Raw genomic sequence first — 21,490 nt, forward strand, 5'->3', positions numbered from 1 at the left:
CTAAAAATCTTATCAAGTCAAACAATGTTCTTCGACCAATTACACAGCCACACAAAAAATCGACTTTCGGGCGCAGAGGTCAGACCATGTTTATTATACGTTTTTTGGGTCGCTGAAGCCGAATCCGAAGTCCATTTAACCACATCACTTCAGGATTTTTCATAACCTCAAAAAAAAAACAATATCCTGAATAATCAAGGGAATAAATCATAGGCAATCTGTATTATTGCAAAACATCACATAGCTCCTTGAAACCCCAAGTACTCAATCCCAAAAAATTCACATAACCCCTTAACTAATAAATAAACGTTAACGTGGTTGAGGATTTCTTAAAAACCTATGCACTTAAACCCCAAAACCACCATGACCCTACAATTCATAACCCCACGATTCCCCAACCTTGAACTTTGATCTCATTCACCAAAGAATTGAGTGTTACAGTCGAACTAGTTTTTTAATAACTTTAATTGGTTGTTCAAAAAATTATACCTATTACTGGAATCACTTGAGTGCATAGGTTTTTAAGAAATCCTCAACCACGTTAACGTTTACCCATAATACAGATTGCCTATGATTTATTAGTTATGCGGTTATGGGGTTATGAAGTTACGGGGTTATGGGGTTATAGGGTTATGGAAATCTTTTGAGTTTGAGTACTTGGGTTTTCAAAAAGTCCTCGGCTATATGATATTTTGCAATAATACAGATCGCCTATGGTTTAATTGTTCAGAATATCGGTTTTTTGAGGTTATAAAAAATTCTGAGGTGATGGGGTTAAATGGACCTCGGATTCGGATTCAGCGACCCAAAAAACGTATCATAAACATGGTCTGACCTCTGGACCCGACAGCCTATTTTTTTGTGTGACCGTTTTATATCTACAAGGTGCCTCACAAAATATCAGGTGTGTGTTTTTGTATAAATACTATTTAGAGATATATTTAATTGTTTTTGTAGACAATTATTAATTACCAGCTGTTTACAAAATGTTGCTGGCATAATTCAATGCTAGTTGGGGCATGTTGCCGATAAGGAAGTTGTTTCCCGCAATATTATCAGTTCTCTGCGAGGTTAGATACATTTTGAATACCTACATTTTTGGTACAGAGTCTTCATAAGAACAGTAATTTTCAGAAAAGAAAAGTGTATTTTAATTAGCTTAATACTTTTAAAATAAAAGTGGGAACATTTTAACACATTCTCTTTAAAATAAAAATTGTTTCGCTAATTTCTTTAAAACTGAATATGTTCAAAATTAATTCTAACACACCGACCAACGGAAAATCAGATTAAATAGAATGAACTGTTTTATTAAAATACAAATGCTTCAGTAAAGAAAAAGTAGTAATAATTTTCTTCCAGTATATTCCATTCTTATTGCTTAAATATTCTAATTTATCTTTTCCGAGAACATTGTAAAATAAACTTATCCATAAAATGTTATTTACTTTATGTCCTGTACCAGCGTCATTGATCTTAATTCTATAATTATTTTCTTTATATATATTACAAATGGCAGTAGTTCGACCTCTGCTTACAGAAGCAGATATGTATAAATAAATCCGATAATGGCAGGGCAATTAGTCATTTCCCTAGGGTATCTTAGGTTATCGAATTAGCCATTATGGACCACTCAACTTTTAAAGATATAAATCATACATACTGTCCTGCGCCACATGGCTTTGTTCATGGTAAAAGCATGTCTGTGTATACATGCAAAATTACTAAATGTAACATCAGCTATGAAAATGTAAATTTAAACAACTTAACGATGTATGGTTAAATGATCCTTTGTCGTAAATATTTGCATCATTTCAGTAATAAGAAAGAAATATAGATAATTTCTCGATTATTATTATTGTTATTGACATTTTTTCAAATAACACCTTTAAAAAAACTACTGCTGCTATATTCTGTAAAATACTTTATTATATCGGGTGTCCCAAAAGAAACGTGGGATTCCATACGAGAAAGAAATATTTTATTAATAAAAAAGTTTTTACACGTTATTAAAGGGTAGACATTGCCATTAAATATGAGAGAGGATTTCGGACAGATATGATTTCTTTTAAGAACATTTTGTATCACGCTTTCGCGTACCTGCGGTTGAATTTCGTTGATAATTCTCCGAATTTCTGCCTTTAATTCAGGATTGGTAATCATTTGAACAGAATAAACTTTGGACTTTACGAATCACCACAAGAAAATGGCGCATGGCGTAAGATCGCGTGATCGGTAGCCAAGTCACTTCATTGTTACACGAGATGAGTCATCCATTAAATTTCTGCCGTATAAAGTGGATTTCACGTGCCGTATGGCAGATGGCACCATCCTGCTGAACCACATGTCATCCAAATCCATGTCATCCAAATGAGTCCAAAAAAAGTTCAGTAGTACATCTCGATATCGTTCTCCATTGACAGTCACTGCAGTTCCAGTCTCATTTTAAAAAAAGAACGGACCAATCGCTCCTCCACACTATGGGCCAAGAAACTGAAAATGTGACCAAAATACTAAAAGTGCTCCAGTTGCTATGAAATGTGGTGATCCAAGTTTTTTGGCGTCGCTGATTTCGAATCCGTAGTCAAAATACAGAAATGACGGATCCAATATAGCGTACGAAAATGCTGAAGATGTCTGATTGTGCTGAAATTTGGTATTAGTAGGTTTTCGGAGACGCTGATTTCTAATCCGTACTCAAAATTTAGAAACTAAAAATGATGGATCCAGTATGGTGGACGAAAATCATAAGAAACTCCGATTTTGCTGAAATTTGGTAATGAAAGGTTTTTTGGGTCACTAATTTCGAATCTGTACTCAAAATTCAGAAATTCAAAATGGCGGATCCAATACGATGACTATAAAAGTACAAAATGAGAATATGCAATTGAAACGCCTGCAGTTCGCCTACAAAATTTGTAGTTTCCAGGGCCTACCACAGAAGGTTGCACTGCAATTTCAGACCCCTTAATTACCGTATCGGTTACTCGGGGTGCTTTATTAGAGTGAGTCCCATTCCACTGTCTCTAAAATATTTGTTTCATATTTTTTTATCGTCGTTTTTTATTATAAATTCTCTAAATTATTAAAAAAAAATAGAAAAATCGTTTTTTCCCGCTGTATATCCAAATAAGTAGTTGAAACAATTCTGATAATAGTGTCCTGAGGTTTTTTATTCGTAATCCCCTGAAAAACCCCCGAGTACTGAATTTCATGAAAACTAAAAATTTTTCTGAAATATTGGTCCGCCATATTGAATCAGCCATTTTGAATTTTACAATTTTACTTCTGATTCGTAATCAGCGACTCAGAAAACCCCCGGGTACTGATTCTCATGAAAATTAAAAACTTTTTTTGAAATATTGATCCGTTATATTGGATCCACCATTTTGAATTTTACAATTCTGACTTCTCACACTCTAAGGAATCCAATGATACATCGCTCCTTTTGGTAAATAGTGGACTTTAGGGGAGTTCTGTTTCCTAAGTATTGTCAAAGCATCGAAATTCACTAATACGTATATGAGTATAACGTTCCGCCATTTTCTCTGTTTTTCATTTTTGTGCTTTGCGCCTTATTACAATGATTTATCGAAGTAAAATGATGGATGAGATGCAATAACATACTTTTGATTTGCTGAAATACAATAGTACCAATGATATATGTATTTGAAAAGTAAAATTGCTTGTTTCATGATTTTAAAAAGTTTAAGTCGTTGCCACTTGAGAGTAGCCGGTCAAATTCAATAAAACTTTAAAAATAACTAGTTTAGCTTATCTAGATAACAACAACACATTTATTTGAACTCATCTCCGCAATCGCTTTTTGGCCACTTTTTCAGTATCCTGGCCCCATAGTACACCGCGTAAAATCCACACCACACCGTCACTCCTTGGGTTACAGTGGTTGTTCTTGAATTATATCTGTCTACTTACTAAGATGGAAATGCGCCTCGTCGTTAAAAATGACTTTCGTAGCAAAATCACCGTCCACTTGTTGATTCTCCAACATCCAATTACGAATGTCCGGCGCATTAAATGGTCGTTTGGTTTCAATTTCAGGGTTAGCTTAATCTTGAAAAGATGCAGATGTAGATCTTTTGTTAAAACCCACTGCATAGTACTTTTTGAAATACTTAATTGCAGTGACCGACAGCGCACTAACATTACGGGAGTTTTCACCACACGATCACTCACCGTAGCAATATTTTCTTCAACCAAACCTGTTTGTTCAACTAATCGGCAACTAATTTTTTCACAGTTCTTTCATTCGTGACGTTCCTTCTACATGTAATTTGCGCACAGTCTCAGCTACACACTCTCCGTATTTGTAATGAATTTTCACAATCTTCACTCGCCCATCCGTCGTATAGCGCCCCATTTTGTCTAACCGCAACGTGTTTACTACAACCCTGCACTGTGCTGCCAACTCTTAGGAATTAAAATGGCGCACGGGTCAAATCCTGCGCTGCTTTTTGCAACTATATTATTTTTATAAAACTCATTTCAACGGCAGGTATTCCAGAAGTCGAAGACTTTTGAGGAAGAGGAAAGGCATATAGCGACGTAGTCGTAAATTATTGTAACCTGAGGGATTATTTCTTTATTTATCTATATATCGTTATGACCAGTATCATAACGAATCAGGATTTCAAAAGAGTTTACTATTCAATTCTCGAAAGGGAGTTTATAATTATCATTGTACTTTAATTAATACGTGGGAACTTAGAAATGTTGTACATTCAGAAAATGAATACCAGACACCGTATGTCGCTCATGTCCAATCCAGTGGTTGGTTGTATAGGGTGAAGTTGGAAGAACAAGAAAGAAACATCAAAACTTCCAGGAAGGGTTTTAATAACGATAAAAACTGAACAAACAAACAAAATAACGACACAACGGGCTCGAACAACATTATTAATTAATTTATTGACACGCGACGAGCGTACCGAGATTCAGGGAATGCGCGATCCATAGCAAAATTTGGAATAACTTTATCCATTATTAAATTAACTCGAGACTCTAAAACTAAGTAGACTGCTCAATGTGAAACCCAAGGAAGAACTGCCTGTTTTTTCGGAGATCTCTTCTGAATTCGACACCTTGCTTCGACACGCCCATTTCTTGGATCCAGACGTTCCTGTTCTAATCTTACTGGCGCGAGCCCTGAATATCGGGACGCTTTGGCATAACTATGCCATGTTAATAATTATGTAATGGACTGAATTTACATTTATATAAATAATTATGTGACTAACTGAACTTATAAGTAACCCTAGCCTTCCTCTAGTGACTCCGTGTAGCAATACGGGACGGATTAGTCAATCTTATTTAATCTGTTTTTATAGCTAAACCGCCTAAAAACCAGCTATTTGATCTATTATTCTTTTCCAATTATTATCAATTTAACAATTTATTTAAATATCTTGGAATTCCTACGTGATCTTTCGAATGCATTTCGCGCGTTATTAGAAATATCGATTTAGATGCTGAACACATGGCCCCGACAGTCTAAGTTAGTAATATGTGGTCTAAGTAAACTTGTTAAAAAATATTGCTAAATTTTTCCGGACGGCCACTTGCCTAGTGTTGACTGAAATATTTAATTGTTTGAGTTGACCCACCCGTTTCGAGAACTAACAAATAAATTACCACGCGTTGCGGCTTTTGTTACATTATTTATTTCACAAATTCTCGCCTTTTAATGTAATTTTTGTGTTCATCTATTCTAATATTTATAGGTCGAAATATTTGCAACCACACTTGGGCAGACGATCATATAATATAATAGCATAAAAATTTAGAGCAATTATTATTCAAAATTCTGATAACGAAAGCAGATCGATTTTCGAAATGTCAACAACTTACTGTGGCGCCGGATACATATTTTCATAAGATTAATTCTTGATTATCCTGTTGGTGCAAGATTTACCTTAATTATTATTTTTTCAGTGGTGCCATATTAATAAATAAAAAACTAAAACTTCGCCACAGATAAGTAACTCCAGACAATATCATAACTTATTTTGGCCATAACTTTTAGGGCACAATAAATTTTTCCTAACAAAAGTACAAAACGAAACTATACAAACCTGTATCTGCCTGGGCGGTAATAAAGATAAGAATCATGTAATACTGCTTAATTAAATCCATGTGCTTATCGATCTCCAAAAATCTAATAAGAAAGAGAGGCCCGTGAAGAACACTCGTGAGATTGAATAATTTTTCGATACGTTATAATCAGAATATTATTTAATTAGTATGTCCACAGAATGATGTGCACCGGTCCGTATAATTATTAAAACCAGGATTATTATAATTAAATTAATTTAAATGAAGGCGAAATAATAGGTTACGGAGATGCAAGTCTTTAATCAAGCCTCTTTAAAATTAATAAGCCATAGTTTATGTTGTAATTATTCACCATATTGCATATTTCAAAAGCTCTCAACGGTTATTTGATAATTTAAGTTTTTACTGTTATGTGTATTCATGGAGTAAGTACTGCGGTTAAACTTTAATAGTTGCAAGTTCTCATTAAAGTTTACTTGACTTCTGTGCATAGTTTCGAATCACACATTCAACTTTACTTGTAGAGTTTATCGTCGACCATTTTGAACGTGCTTTTATTATTTGTGCTACACTTGTTCCATGCATGATTTTTGTACAGCGTTTATCATTAAAATATAACTGTAAGTTTCGTAATAAAGAATACGAAAACCTGATTTCGTTAACGCAACCTTTATATTTACGTTTGATCATTTATCCTTCACGATTAACAAAAGAAATAAAGCAAAAAGAAATTCGAACATGTTTCATGCTTAATAAACTTAAACGGGTGTTAAGAAATGTCATTTTAATCAAGTTTTCATGGATGAAAAAGTCGTATGAAAATGGTTAGGTTAGTAATCAGATTTCAAATAAAATAGAGTAGTTATTTGGCTACAACAGTAAACTAATCATATAAATATTATACAGGATCTCCCGAAATTAGGGTGCAATATTTCTACAGGGTGTTCTATGTCGAAAAAGTTTACTTTTTCTTTATCCGATTGAGGTCCAAAAATTCTTCCTAAGGAAGTTATAGCCACTTAAAGGGGCCACTCTGATGATGTTTTTTTCTAAATAACTCCTAAACCATTTGCGATTTTATTAAAAGTGGTATCAAGCTTAACTCTTACGTGCTTAGTCCGCTACTAAAACGACATTTACAAATTTTCATCACATACGTTCCAAAACTGGGGGGAGGGGAGTAAAATTTAGCGTAACTTTTTTATGCTTTGACTTTATTGATTTTTGAAAATTATGAAATGAGTTTTTTAGTAAAAAAAAAGGTACTCTTGGTCCATATTGGTAGAATGTTCCATTTTTGTGTAAAATGCATTTAAAAATTGTTACATGTGTTAATCACCGAGAATCGAAATTGTCAATATTTTTTATCGTAGCGGGTTGTGAAGAATAAGAACGCATTTGGCGTCATTTGCATTCAGTTCAGTTATTTACTTTTTGCGTTATTATCAGTCGAAAATGCAACATTTTAGGAATGTAAAGATAGCAGATATTCATAAAACCCATTTCTGGTCAGACGAAAATCCACAGGCAATATGGCGCACAAATTTTCAAAATAGATTTGCAATCAGGTCAATTTCCCGTTTGTCTGAATGCAGAACTTAAACTTTCTGCAAAATGATGTAAGAGAACTATTGGATGATACACCGTTAAACGTACACTTAACATTAGACTATAACAAGATGGGGCCGCACCTCACTTTACCATAATATCATAAATTGGTTAAACAATCTCATGGCAGGTGGATAGGTAGAGGTGGCCCCATTCCGTGGCCACCTCGATCTCTAGACCTAAATCCTCTAGGTTACTTTCTGTGGGCTAGGATGAAGGCTGTAGTTTAAGCTACAGAAATGAATCCTTTGGAAAAGTTACAACACAGGATTAATTTGGCTGCAAATCAAATCAGACAAAATAATTGTGAAGTTTTGTTAACAATTTGAAAAAAGTAAATAACTGAACTGTCAATGCAAATGATGCCAAACGCGTTTTTGTTCTTCACAATCCGCTATGATAGAAAATATTGACAATTACACATGTAATATTATTTTTAAACGGATATTATACAAAAATGGAACATTCTACCAATATAGACCAAGAGTACTTTTTTTACTAAAAAATTCTGAAATTTCATACTTTTCAGTCAAATGTCAAAAGAGTCAAAGCATCAAAAAGTTACGGTAAATGAAATGCATCATATAACTTAAGGGGGTGTTTTAGCATGGTAAAATTATGATAGTAGGGAGACCTCATATTTGACACATGCACTACGTAGATTAAACTCTATTGTGCGAATTAAAGAACAATTTCATTAGACGCCGCTAGAGGGCAGTTTACCTACAATCGAAAAAATATGTTTGCCATAGTGATTATTGCTAATTTTGATAAGTCAGAGTATTCCTTACGAACTTGGTAGAACATTACATATCCTCCTTACGCATGTTGACTAAGTAATCCAATTCAAATAACAAGATTTCAGAGCGTTAACAGAATCGTTGCCTTAAATTAGATTAGCTTTAGATACTCTCCAGTAAACAGTGCTCTTTTATACAAACAATATTGAAAGGAAGGGGCGCTATTTGTCGATAGTATGTTGAAAGATCGTGCACCCTTGTTTGGAAAAATATTTTAGCTTCCAAAAGCTTACTTCTATGTCTGTTCTTAAAGAACGATCCAACCTTTGACAAATATAAAGGAAGACGTTTAATTCATAGTAGTTAGAGTATTCCTTCCTATAGTAGTTAAAGTATTCCTTCAGAACTCAGTAGAACGCTATCGCCTCTTCGATTCAATAATGTTGTTATGTTGTATGTTGTCGTTTGTTAGAGTGTATCGAAATCTGATCTAATCTAAGGCAACGATTTGGTTAACACTCTTAAATACTGTTATTTAAACTAGATTCCTTAGCCGATAGTACGCGTTAGGAGGATACGAAGCACTCTACCGAGTTTGCCTACTAAGTTTGAAGACGTTTTCTTTTATATTCGACATAGGTTGATTGAAGGAAGATATGGAAGTAAACTAAAGTAAGCAAGACATCCCTTGCAAACTGGTTTTTGATGTTGTTCTATTTGATGTTATGTTATATTTGTTTCTGTTGTTGTTGTTGTTGCTATCGCTGATAAGTTTAACGCTTTGGCAGTAAATCTAACAATAAACTAAATTTGTATTACAACTTTTAACAAGCTTTAAATAATTAAAAAACGTATCATAACATTCACAGATACTAAATAAGGTTTTCCTTCATGTTCTACAATACATTTCCTAAGCTTTTTTGCCTCCTAACTGACCGCTGGTGCTGACTTCCTGATTTGGAATCTCTACATTATTCTTAGTCGGATATCTTCATTATCATAAACTGTCGTAGTATGAACTAATTGTTCTCAGAAGGAGAAATCCAAAGGATTACGAGTCCCTTTCCATCTATCGACTGATGAAGAAATACTGCATTCAAATGTTCGCTGCACTAAAGTCTGACGGTGCATCGTAGATATAATCACCAATCATCCCAGTTCCGAATTTTCATAAGCAAATGTCTGTTTATTATGCGAATTCGTAATTCCAATGAGTAAATACAACTTCATCAGTAAATAATATGAGGTTAATCATTTGATTGCTCTGCTGATACTTTTTCCAAAGGCGAAGACAAATTTCCATCGCCTTGACCAATCATCTTTGTAAAAAGACTATTTGGACAACTAATGGATACAATTGTTCCTCCTGAAGTACTCGCCAAGCAGTAGCATGTCAAATTCGTACTTCAACACCAATAGCACTGTTTGGATTTTCTTCTGTTATGTTGAGAACTCTTTGTTCCTGCTCCATAGTCCTAACAGTTTCTGGTCTTAATCTATTTCCTTTTGAAAACTTTGAGAGTTCCACACGAAGTCACCAAGTCGTCTGTGAAAACTGGTAAATGTTAGAGGAATATTTCTTCCATAAGAGAAATGCATATCACGATATTTGATATTTGAAAATTCATAGGCCATTTTTTTATTAATTAATAAAATTAATTAGGAAATTAGGAATATAGTATTAAGAATTTAGTTGACAGGAAAAATGTCGGATTCGATATTATTTACAGAATCATGCGTACACATCATTCCGTTTATTATTTCAACTACAGATAACGAGCGTTCAAATAAAAACGTGGTCAAGTTGGTTCTGAAAATTTGGACGTAGGGCGTAGCGTATAGCAAATGAACTTAAACGTCATCTGTCAAAGCGCTATATCGCCGCTATCAATTTGAATATTTTCGTTTTAAAAAGCGTTTAAAATGGTGTTGTCTCAAGAACAAAAAGTGTTTATCATAGAGACATACTTTAGAAATGGACGCAAGATTGATGGAATATGGAAGTATTCTATTGAGGAATGTTTCATAGAATTTCAAAATCAATTACTGACAGCTGCTATACAGCTCGTTGAGAAATGAGGTTAAGTTGGTTGCTATAAGCTACTCCCTACGTCCAATGTGTCAGAACCAACTTCGACCACGTTTTTATTTGAACGCTCGTTATTACACCACACTCGTTCAATAATCATCTCGCGCAAATTAATCTAGATCAGAATATTCATACCATTGCGCAAAAAACAGTTATATGTAATATAACGTAAATAATAAGTACTTTTTTCTTTCCTTTCAAATGACATATCAATATTAACAATATTACTAAGACAAAATAGTTATGGTAACAATTTTTTTTTCAATAGTAGGTAGACTGCCCTCTAGCGGTGTCTAATAATGCTTTTCTCTAATTAGCACAATAAGGCTGAATCTATGTAGTGCATATGTTATATATGAGACAATCAAATTAAAAAAGTTTTTTAAAAATTAAATTAAAAAATTTAACTTTGGCGAGCCGTAACTTGAAACCTATTGACATTTCGAAAAATGTTTTCTTAACTAACACTAACACCCCGTATATCAATAATTAAAATAAGAAAATACAAATAAGAACATTGGAGCTAAAATCCCTTCCTTCTCCGATACGAGTCTACATTTTTTTCATAAGGCCTTAGACTTTTGTTCATGAAACTTCTTTCGTTAAATATTGTTTATTGTAGAACTACTGTATCTATATAAGCCCTTACAAATACAAACAACTTTTTTTACAACGTATACTCTTTGATGTTAGGCCTTCTTGATTTGCTTTATTTATTTATAAAAAAAATGACGTCTTTAACATTCCAATTATAATATCGAACAAAAACCAAAAAAATACATTGTCCTTGATTCACTTCGGTAATCAAACTGAACCTAACCTTCTGTTGAATATTATACTGTTCCTCGAAAGCTAACTTTAGCATCATGAAATATTGTTTACACTAGTCAATATTTGCAAACTTCTTGTATAATTTCGATAAAATTAGACTCACACACTCCTTATGATACAAAAAAATAATGTTAAACTGAAGGTCAACTTGTTTTTCAAAGCTATCAGATGAGCTTTCTACCGAATGCACAATTCGTTGTTTTTAATTTCAATAAAAGTCGAGTACACTGAGTCTGCCTTTGGCATTGAAGGCAATTAAGCGAACTTACACGATGAAATGACATATTTTTATAGCTGATAGATTTCCGGCGTCCTTCGTAAGTTCTAAAACGGGTACAGTTACATGTAAGCGTATGTAACCTGCCACTGTATAAAGTATTTATTACTTTTGTAACTTACCTTGATTGCTGGCAATTTAATACATAACAGTAGTAGTGAAAGAGGAGTGCTAAATAGAAAAGTATGACCCAACTCATAAAGGCTAACGCCTGCCGAGAAATGGAATGTTCATTTTTAAACAGCAGAGGAACAGGCATGTACATATGTACGTAGCTCATACAAGTAATAACCAATTAGAATAATTATTACTGATATTTAATTACATTGATTTGCAACAATAAAACTAACACGACGGTGAAATGTTGACATCTTCATTAAGTTGATCGACGAATAATCTATAATTTCTTAAGTTTACGTAATTAATGAATAGTAAAAAATATGAATATTTATAATGTAAAAAACATTGCGCTTAGTTTCTAGTACGTTATCTTATTTATTTATTTAATTTAATTCATCCCACGGGATGAGAACCCTTTTACAGGATGAATAAAAACAGAAAATATGTAACATAAGCGTAGCATAATTACAATATATAGTAAAATGGTATAAAGAAAGACAATAAAAACGGAATAGAACATCAAAAATAGTTAAAAAACAACGGCAAAACAATATAAGATAACTAACAATGATATAACAATATTACAAAATAAAGACAAAAATAAAACATGAGTTATAAGAATAAAATACAGATTTTAAAATGTGTAAGCACGCTTATTATGTCCAGTCGTTCTTCAATGTTACAGTCATTTCTTAGCATCATATACACTGCAAAATATTAGTACGGGATTAGGAAACAACAAATAAATTATTAGATCTAGCGTTGGCTTTAGGAACTCTGTAGCTAACAACAGAGGTAAGCATAATGCAATCCATACCATTGTTAACAAGCTTGTATAGGAAAATTATAGAATTCATAATCCTCCTTCTAATTAGACTGCTCATCTCAAATCGTTGCAATAATAAGTCTTGTGAAATTGTGAATAAATCCCATCCAATATGAAACTTGCGGATTTAAGAACCTTCGCTGTACTTTTTCTAACGCCGTTATATGACAATTATAACTTGGAGACCAAATTACAGAGCCGTATTCCAATTTAGGCCTAACAAAGCTGTTAAATAATACTCGTAATGTAGATATGTTTTTAAAATCTCTACTGTTACGTAGTATGAACCCCAGATTATTGTACGCTCCATAGCTATACATTCTTCCATATGTTTATTGAATGTTATTTTGCTGTGAAAAATGATGCCGAGATCTTTAACAAATTCAGGCCGATTAAGTATCTGGTCATTTAAAGTATAATTAAAACAAATTTTACTACTTTTACGAACAAATGACATAACATTACATAAGCAGATTCAAGTCATGCAACCAATCGGATTCGGAGTTAATATCTACATAGAACTTGAGGTCATCAGCGTACAACAAGAAGTGAACATTTAGATCTTGGGCGATATCATTAATGTACAAAATAAAATGCAAAGGTCCAAGTATGAAGCCTTGCGGCACACCAGATGTTTAATTAAAAAACACAGAGCACGGTACTGTACAAACTGAACACGGTGGGAAATATATGATTTTAGCAACTGGAGAAAGGATCTACTGACATCGCAAGCTTCGAGCTTACGCAACAGTTTACGGTGATCAAGCCTGTCAAATGCCTTAGAGAAGTCAGTATAGATAACGTCCACCTGAACCCTCCTATCCAGCGTTTCGGCAATAAACTGGGTGCTACATACATGGTTCGACACTGTGGATCTGCTCTTTATGAATCCATGCTGCTCGGGAATTATCAGGTTCTTTGTGTAAAAGGAAAGGTGTTCATGAATTAATATTTCAAATATTTTAGAGAAGTTGCATAAAATGGCAATAGGTCGGTAATTCTCAACTTCATTCTTATATCCTTTCTTAAAAACAGGAGATACTCGGAATTGCTCCCATAAGTCAGGAAAGGTATTGTGCTTAAGAATAAGGTTGAATATTTTTAAAAGTGGTTTACAAAAGACGGTAGCACAGTCTCTTATAATAAACGCAGGCACATTATCCGGTCCGGTTGTCATATTTGCTTTAATCTTTCTTATCGATTTTCTAATGCTGTCTTCAGTAAAAGATGTAATAGCGTTATTATTAATGTGATGTATAACATCGGGTTCATAATTCGAGGATGTAATAAAAGAGTTACTAAAAATAGTGGACAAAAGCGTTCACAATGTCCTGGGGATTTTCAAGTTTGGAATTATCATAATTCGTGCAGGATAATATACAAGTAGAGTTTTGTTTTGAATTAATGAAATTCCAAAATTTTTTGGTATCATTTTGTATGGAACTTTCAGCCTCCTGAATATAATTATTATAAGCAGTTTTTACAAAACATTTAAACTGTGTTCGAAGACTTTTAAAATGATCGTAATCAACCTGCAGTTTTGATTTTCTGTAAACTTTCTAAGCTCCGTTTTTGATTTTTAAAAAGTTTATTATTTCTGTGTTAAACCACGGCGAAAAACATTTACGTGCAGGTGTTTTCGTGGGAATATGTTTCGTAAAAGCATAATTTATTTTGTCATAAAAGTGTTGAAGAACAGTGTTAACGGATGCGTCGGTTGATAGTGACCAATCAATTGCATTGAGTTCACTATATAAACCGTAATAGTCCGCCTTTTTAAAATTTAAAGATGGAGAGTCTAAAATAGGAAAAATATCATTGTGAGGGCCAGACATGCAAGTGTCTATACATAGAGCCGGATGATGAGGGTCAATAGGTAATAACGGCTCGTAGGACTTGCGTACTGAACAAGGGTCAGTACTAAAAACAAGATCCAAGAGTCTATCATTATCATTGGTTACTAGGTTGTATTGTTCAAGATCATAATAATTGACAAACTGACGCAAAAGATTTATACACCGGGTGGATGCGTCTAAATTATAGTTAGGGATAAAATAATATAAATAATAAAATAAAAGGGGTAAAATCTCTTATGATAAGAATGCATGACCCAAAAAAGTCATTGAGAGATTCAAGACTATCAAACAGATAATCGTAGTCCTCAAATGGTGCATAAGGTGGAATATAAATAGTAAAAATGCAAAGGTGCCTGTTAAGAAGCCAATGGTATAAAATTAGTATTTCTTGCGTTACATTGGTTTTTGGCGATTTGTTATTACTTTCGTAAAAAAAACACAATTGTAAAAAACAGAAATGCATGCTATACACACACAACGAACGTAAAATTAGTGGATTCCAAATTATTTTCTAGTATTATTTGAAAGCGTTGGTTGGTAGTTTATTTAATTGAGTTTCTGAAAATTAAACACTATGGTTTATTCCATTGCGGAAAGGGTAGATATCATTTCGCTTTACTTTATGAACAATAAATGTGCGAATAGAACAGCTCAGCTATTTAATGAACAACATCAAGATCGACATGTCAGGAGGAAGTATGTTCTAGAGTTAGCAAAAAAATTTCAAGAGACAGGGAACGTAGCCAATAAAAAACGAGAAATTGAAAAACCTATAGTTAATGAAGCTAGTGAAGTTGCAGTTTTGGGACAAGTTCATCTTGATCCTACATTAAGTACGAGGCAGCTGGCATCTGTGTCTGGGATCAATCGAACTAGCATACAAACCAATTTGAAGAAGAATAAATTCCATCCATACAAAATATATTTAGTCCAGAAACTTTTTGGGGATGATTATGACCGCCGTTTGCAATTCTGCGAAATAATGAGTGAGCGAGCAGGGAACGATCCACAGTTCCCTTTTAACATCTGTTTTTCTGATGAATGCAGTTTTTTCTTGAACGGGTAAATCGTCACAATTGCCGCTATTGGTCCGATTCAAATCTAAGAGTTTTTCACGAGGTGCACACACAGCAACAGCTGGTGGGTCCTTTTTTTCTACCTGGTATTTGACTGGCCAAATGTATTTGCAATTACTGGAAGACGCTATTGACCCTGCCTTGACTGATATTATTAAAAATGTTCCAGAGTATGATGAAGATCATTTGATTGTTCAACAGGACGGTGCTCCTCCGCATTATGCGTTAATTGTCCGTCAGCATTTGGACCAACGTTTTCTACGGAATTAGATTGGGAGAAAAGGCAGCATTGAGTAGCCTCCACGATCACCGGATTTATCGCCCTTGATTTCTTTTTTGTGGTGATACCTAAAAAGTTGAATCTATAAAACACAGCCAGTGTCGCTGGAATATTTGCGTCAAAGAATCGTCGACGAATGCCGTCGAATCACTCCGGAAATGCTTCGGAATATGTGCGAACGTTTCGAACAAAATCTTTATTCTTGTATGGAAGCGGGCGGTCATCAGTTTGAACATTTAATCAACTAAGTAGTAAGTAAGCAACTAAACATAATTTAAATTTTAAAATGTACATTTTTTTCAAAGTATTGGGCGGAATTATAAAATTTAAAGTCTGTTGTAAAGAGAATTGTAAGAGAATTCAAAAGAAATATTACTCGACCCCCAATGCCATTTAAATATTTTGGGGTGATGCTTACCCTTGCTTGGGGGTGAAAGTGGCGGAGTCAAAAATACCAGCAAAGAATGTCCCCCTTTAATTTAAAACCGACGGGTCTGAGCGTTTTTCTACAATATTGACGCCGTTCCTGAAAATGGCACTGTTTCGTTTTCATTTGGACACCCTGCATAATAAAAAATTAATATTTTGCCACAGAATACGCCTCTGGATTTTTGATCTGCTTAAGAAACACCCTGTATAGGTACGGTCTCTGCAGACGTTTTCTGTTCAGTTATTATTTGTGTTATATTATTATTGGTTTTTTAAATAAAATTGAATTGCAAAAATATAATTTTATTATTTGTTTGTGAAAATAGATACCATTCAATAAAACTATTAACATTTGAAAAATTTTTATTTTGTGAGTAATATGTATTTTTTCAAAATGAGTCTCATATTAGGCTAATTTACCTTAAATATAAAATTACATTACGGCACTTTTAGATTAAAAAAATAGCAGCCTGAAAACATCTGCATCGATTATAACTCGCAATTTTTTTGGTTAGATGTAATTTTCAAATAATAGGCACTTATCTGGTTATCGACTTTATACGTGCCAGCGCCGTTCTCGTGAGCGGCGCAACACCAAGCAGGTAATCATCTCCGTAATAAAGGATAATTTAGTACTGTTTTTCGTCGAACAATCATTTGTAAAATCTGAGGAGCTAAACGATGTATTAGGACAAGTACCATTAATAAGTATAAGGTCTCCCAGAGACCTAATAATAAATCAAGTGGTAATTGCATCACGGTGAGATATATAAATTACTTCCAAGAGCCGTACTAACGACTTCAGGAACTGAAAACTCTCAAATCTCAACCTAGATGCACTTCATAACTTTTATGTTTAAAAATAATTTATTCGCGCACGGTTATTTCATTGCTCATTAAAGTTGGACTTTATGCAGCTTAGGTTATTTCAGGAGACGGTTATATAAAATATATACTGTAAAAATAATTCGCAACTACAGTCCGAGTCTGCAAAATCCTTTATGAGTACCTACCCAACCCATCTACATATGTAAAGCTAATTACAAATTCCTGTACATACCTACATTTTATTAAGTATAATAGCAACAGTTAATAAAAACATATTATTTGTAATTAAAAAACAAACGCCTTAATATGTAGTTTTTTGTGATCGTTTACTAAAATATTTGAGACAACGTGAAAGAAGACCTTTTACAACAGAATAGGAGTGTTGTTACAGAAAGTACGCAATAGTATACAGTCGGAGTAGTCTGGTTTCCCACGAATATGTGAGTATGCAATATGGGCCGCAGGCGGGTGATGCAAATCATACGAGTGAGAAATAGGCATTCCGTGCGAGTTATACTTACGTTAATTTTTCTACGGCATTTGTTAAAAGATCATTTTTATGAAAAATTCAATTATGCAGAAAACTTGATGCTTATGATGACTTAAAAATATTAATCAATTTAAAATCATTCTCAATAAAAATTCGTCGTCAAAAAGTTAATATAACTCTTTGGTATCAAATACCTTCGTATCATAAAGGAAGAGCTTCACAGCTCTATCAACATGCATGTCATATTGAAATTATTATAATTATATAATTCAAACCTTGTATGTTCTAGAATATACAAATATTTTATATTTTTTTTCATATTTAATATGTTTAAATATCTCAGAACTTTACAGTGAAAAGATTAAAATATTGTAATGTTAACGGAACTTAACCTATAAAATTTAAATGACAAAGACAAATCAGATTTCATTATCACTCAATACAACAAAATGACGAACTTCTACACAAATAATTTTTATCACACTTTAACGTGTCAAATTTTATCATACTTTACTTTAACGTGTCAATCTTTTGCGTTAGTATTCAAAAAGCTGAGTGAGGAATTTTTCGGTATTCGCAATGTGTCTCGAAGCAAATACAGTCTAGATTGTTCTGGAAAACAACAAAATAAAATATTACAAACATAGGTAAATTAACAACATTCAAAAACTTAACTGAGAAATCATCAAGACGAGGTCAGCTTCCGTAATATTGCCCCCCTTACCAAAATCACTGTATTTTCAGCGATTTACTTTTGGTTTATTTAAGATGTACAATCACCTGGGGCCCGTTACTATTGGCACGCAAGCCATACCGGTTCGTTGTTCAATATCTTTCTATCTGCAACTTAACTCATACCTCCTTATGTACCAACTTTATTCGGTCTTTTAGGTCACCATCTACACTTTCCTGATATTCTGGTTGATTTGCAATACAATCTATTGGCAGACATAATTATGTGCTTTCAATCAGACTGGCTGGAGTTTTACGTTCTATAAGCTAACAAGAATTCTGAGGAAGGCAATTCTCAAGAAATTTTATATAACCTCTCGACCATTCCATTTGACTGGAGATGAAAAAGTATAATTGTGGCTGTGGAGATACCTAACAGTTCATAAATATTTTAAAATGTTTAAGATTTGAAGTTGCATCCTTGGTCAAAACGGACTAGGGAACATACCTACTAAAACATAGCTATTAGCGGTACTAATTTGTGTCACGTCGACAACTATTCTGTCAAATGAAGGCCCAACTTGTAGGTACTGTTTCATTTGACACAAGTGTTGCAATGTCATCATTTTTGCACATCACAAAGACTGCTAAGCCGAAAAAATCACTACTTTGGCTTTGTTAAAAGTCCTACTGATTTCAAAATGGCTGCCATCGACGCTACCATGAAGTACATAGAGAACTTGTAGAGCCCTTTTCTGGGTCAATACAGTTTGATAGATATTATCTTAAACATAAGAACTTTTCTATACTCTTTTTAACGGACCTTTCTCCACTACTAAAAAATTCCATAGTACCCAGTGACTTTTAGGAGATGAACATTTGTGAAAAATATATTTCCAAATAGGTCTATCCAATGTTTTTTGTTTGTCATGAAAAACTGGAGCCGAAATCTGGAATTGCACTCTTGTTGTAGCAAGAATCTTATTGTCCCATTCATCTGAGGCCTACACGCAAATCCTTCGACAAGGAAATTTGACCTGTTCTCTTGCTTCATTCATTCAGATTTTTCAATTTCAGTGCTTTTTGTTCTTCCACTGTATATTTTTCACCTTCGACCTCTTTCAACCTGATATCCATTTTATTTTTAACAGCAGTTAACAATTGCAACAAGTTTGGTAGTTTTATATTATATTAATTTTATATTTTAGGGAAGATCGGTATTAGCACTTTCCAAATTATTATTCTGGCATCCTAAATCAGCTACTGCATTATTTTCAATTCCCAATTCCTTCATCAATTTTAATAACTGATCGTTCCGTGTATAAATAACGGCAGTGAATTCTACTCTTAACTAATTCTCATCAAACTTTATCTGGTCCTGGTCGAATGTGTGCTTAAGACATCGATTCTTAAGATGCTCTTCGACACCACAGTTCCAATACTGAACGGGTCTTCGCATGCTGAATACAGCAGACTCGTCCATTCTGAATGTTGTAACTTGGTTATATTTATTTCAACGACCTGTACTCTCCCTTCTTCTTCTTACTTCTTAACCGAATAATTTCCTTTCCAACTTTATTTTTAATTTCGTGTAAATTGCTCTAGAATTCATCCATGTTGTTCTTCAATTTATTTTTCAATTCCGCTTGAATCTTTACTTCTTTTAAATTATTCTTGATTTCATGTTGATTGTTCTTTATCTTCATTGTCAATCGATACTATACTTCAAAATTATATTTAACACAAGTACTATAACATTCAGCTAAAAAATCAACAAAATACTTAAGTTTCCGTAACAATATATTCATGGTTTATGATTTATTTCAAGTCCCATACATCAATATCACTTATTTTTAAAGAAACCGAATCCAACTTGATACACACAGTACCTACAACATTTAACGCATCATCAGACAGCGAAGTAGAATCCGCTTATAAGCAGAAAATGCGGCTTTATATGATATGATTTCCCGTATTTATTCAAAAAGATTATTAAATAAATGACCCTGCCTTTATCCCGAGCTTTACGCTTTTTTACAACGCCGTAATTTAAATAAGCACAAAAGGCCCAATGTAAATATTTTCAACAAATACACCCCTTCGAGAAAAAAAGTATGATAATGTTTAATTAGAATTAATGTGTGCCTTTGTGGGCCGCGGCAAGTACAATGTAAACACATTTACGTAATTGGAAAAGTGCGGTGTCCCGGTGTAGGAAAGTGAGCGAGAATAAAAGTTGTTAAAATTAGTCTTCGCTCACATAATTTCTAAAAGGTAAATACACAGAGACAGATGTGTTTAATTTGTATTATATTATTTAATTCCTGGGGTTGTAAAGTCATAAACGCGCATCCAAATTTGTATTTATGGACACAAATACAACCACAAAATTAAAAATAAAAAAGTACCAACTTCAAACTGAGATTAAAGAACAAGACGTCTGAAATTATTTTATATAAAATTAGTTTTCTTTAGTTTATTTGAATACTTCGCGAACCGTCAAAATATTTGCATATACAAAAACAAATAATAATAATTAAACCTACTCTTGAACTAACTACATTAGAAAGTGTTACACACTGAAAAACAGATAAATAAAAATATAATAAATAAAAAAATAGTATGAAAGAAGAAACAAGTACCTAATAGTAAATAAATATCATATGGTAAATATGAAAGCAGATGAACAAACAAAATATAAATTGTTAGATTTATTTTAAAATAATTTTAAGAATACAGATCGAGATATGTAAACATAAAACGAATTGATTATGAGATTTTTGGTTCAGCAAAATAATCCAGTCAAAGCGGGAAACAAACCCGATCAATAAATATTTAATAATACAAAAAATACGCGTACATAATAATTACATTACAAAAAAAATTAACAAAAATTTAAACAAATGGAATTATGTTAAAAAATACAGTTGTCAATTAGACAGAGAAAAATGAGAATATACGTATAAATAAATAATGAAACAGTAATAAAAGAAAGAACACAATACAAGCAATTCCTGTTAAAATACATATACACATAATTTTTCGGTGTAAAGGTGACCATTGCAAAATATTGGTGCGATAAAGATAAATTACAAACAAATTATAATATTTACCATTTTGTCTAGGAACGCAATAAATAATTTGCGATGTAAATACATAATTCTGCTCCTAATAAGACCATCCATTTCCATTTCAAAGAAACTTGATCTAGATAAGTCCCATCAGAAATATAACTTATTAATTTAAAAAGTTTTATTTATTCTAGGTCATTCCGTGGCGTGGTGTGTGGCGTGTTG

The 21,490-nt window shown here is 33.2% G+C and overlaps 1 protein-coding gene across 1 annotated transcript in view; it reads left to right on the forward strand.

Moving 5' to 3' along the window:
• The window catches only part of LOC108906174 (laminin subunit alpha-1-like), a 249,566-nt gene that overhangs the window by 64,327 nt on the left and 163,749 nt on the right, over window positions 1–21,490 (forward strand). The window contains exon 4 of the mRNA XM_018709372.1: window positions 13,264–13,476. Within this exon, the coding sequence (XP_018564888.1) occupies window positions 13,264–13,476 (213 nt within the window). The remainder of the gene's footprint in view (window positions 1–13,263; window positions 13,477–21,490) is intronic.

This window comes from Anoplophora glabripennis, unplaced genomic scaffold (genome assembly GCF_000390285.2).
Source record: "Anoplophora glabripennis isolate ALB-LARVAE unplaced genomic scaffold, Agla_2.0 scaffold126, whole genome shotgun sequence".
NCBI lineage: Eukaryota > Metazoa > Arthropoda > Insecta > Coleoptera > Cerambycidae > Anoplophora > Anoplophora glabripennis.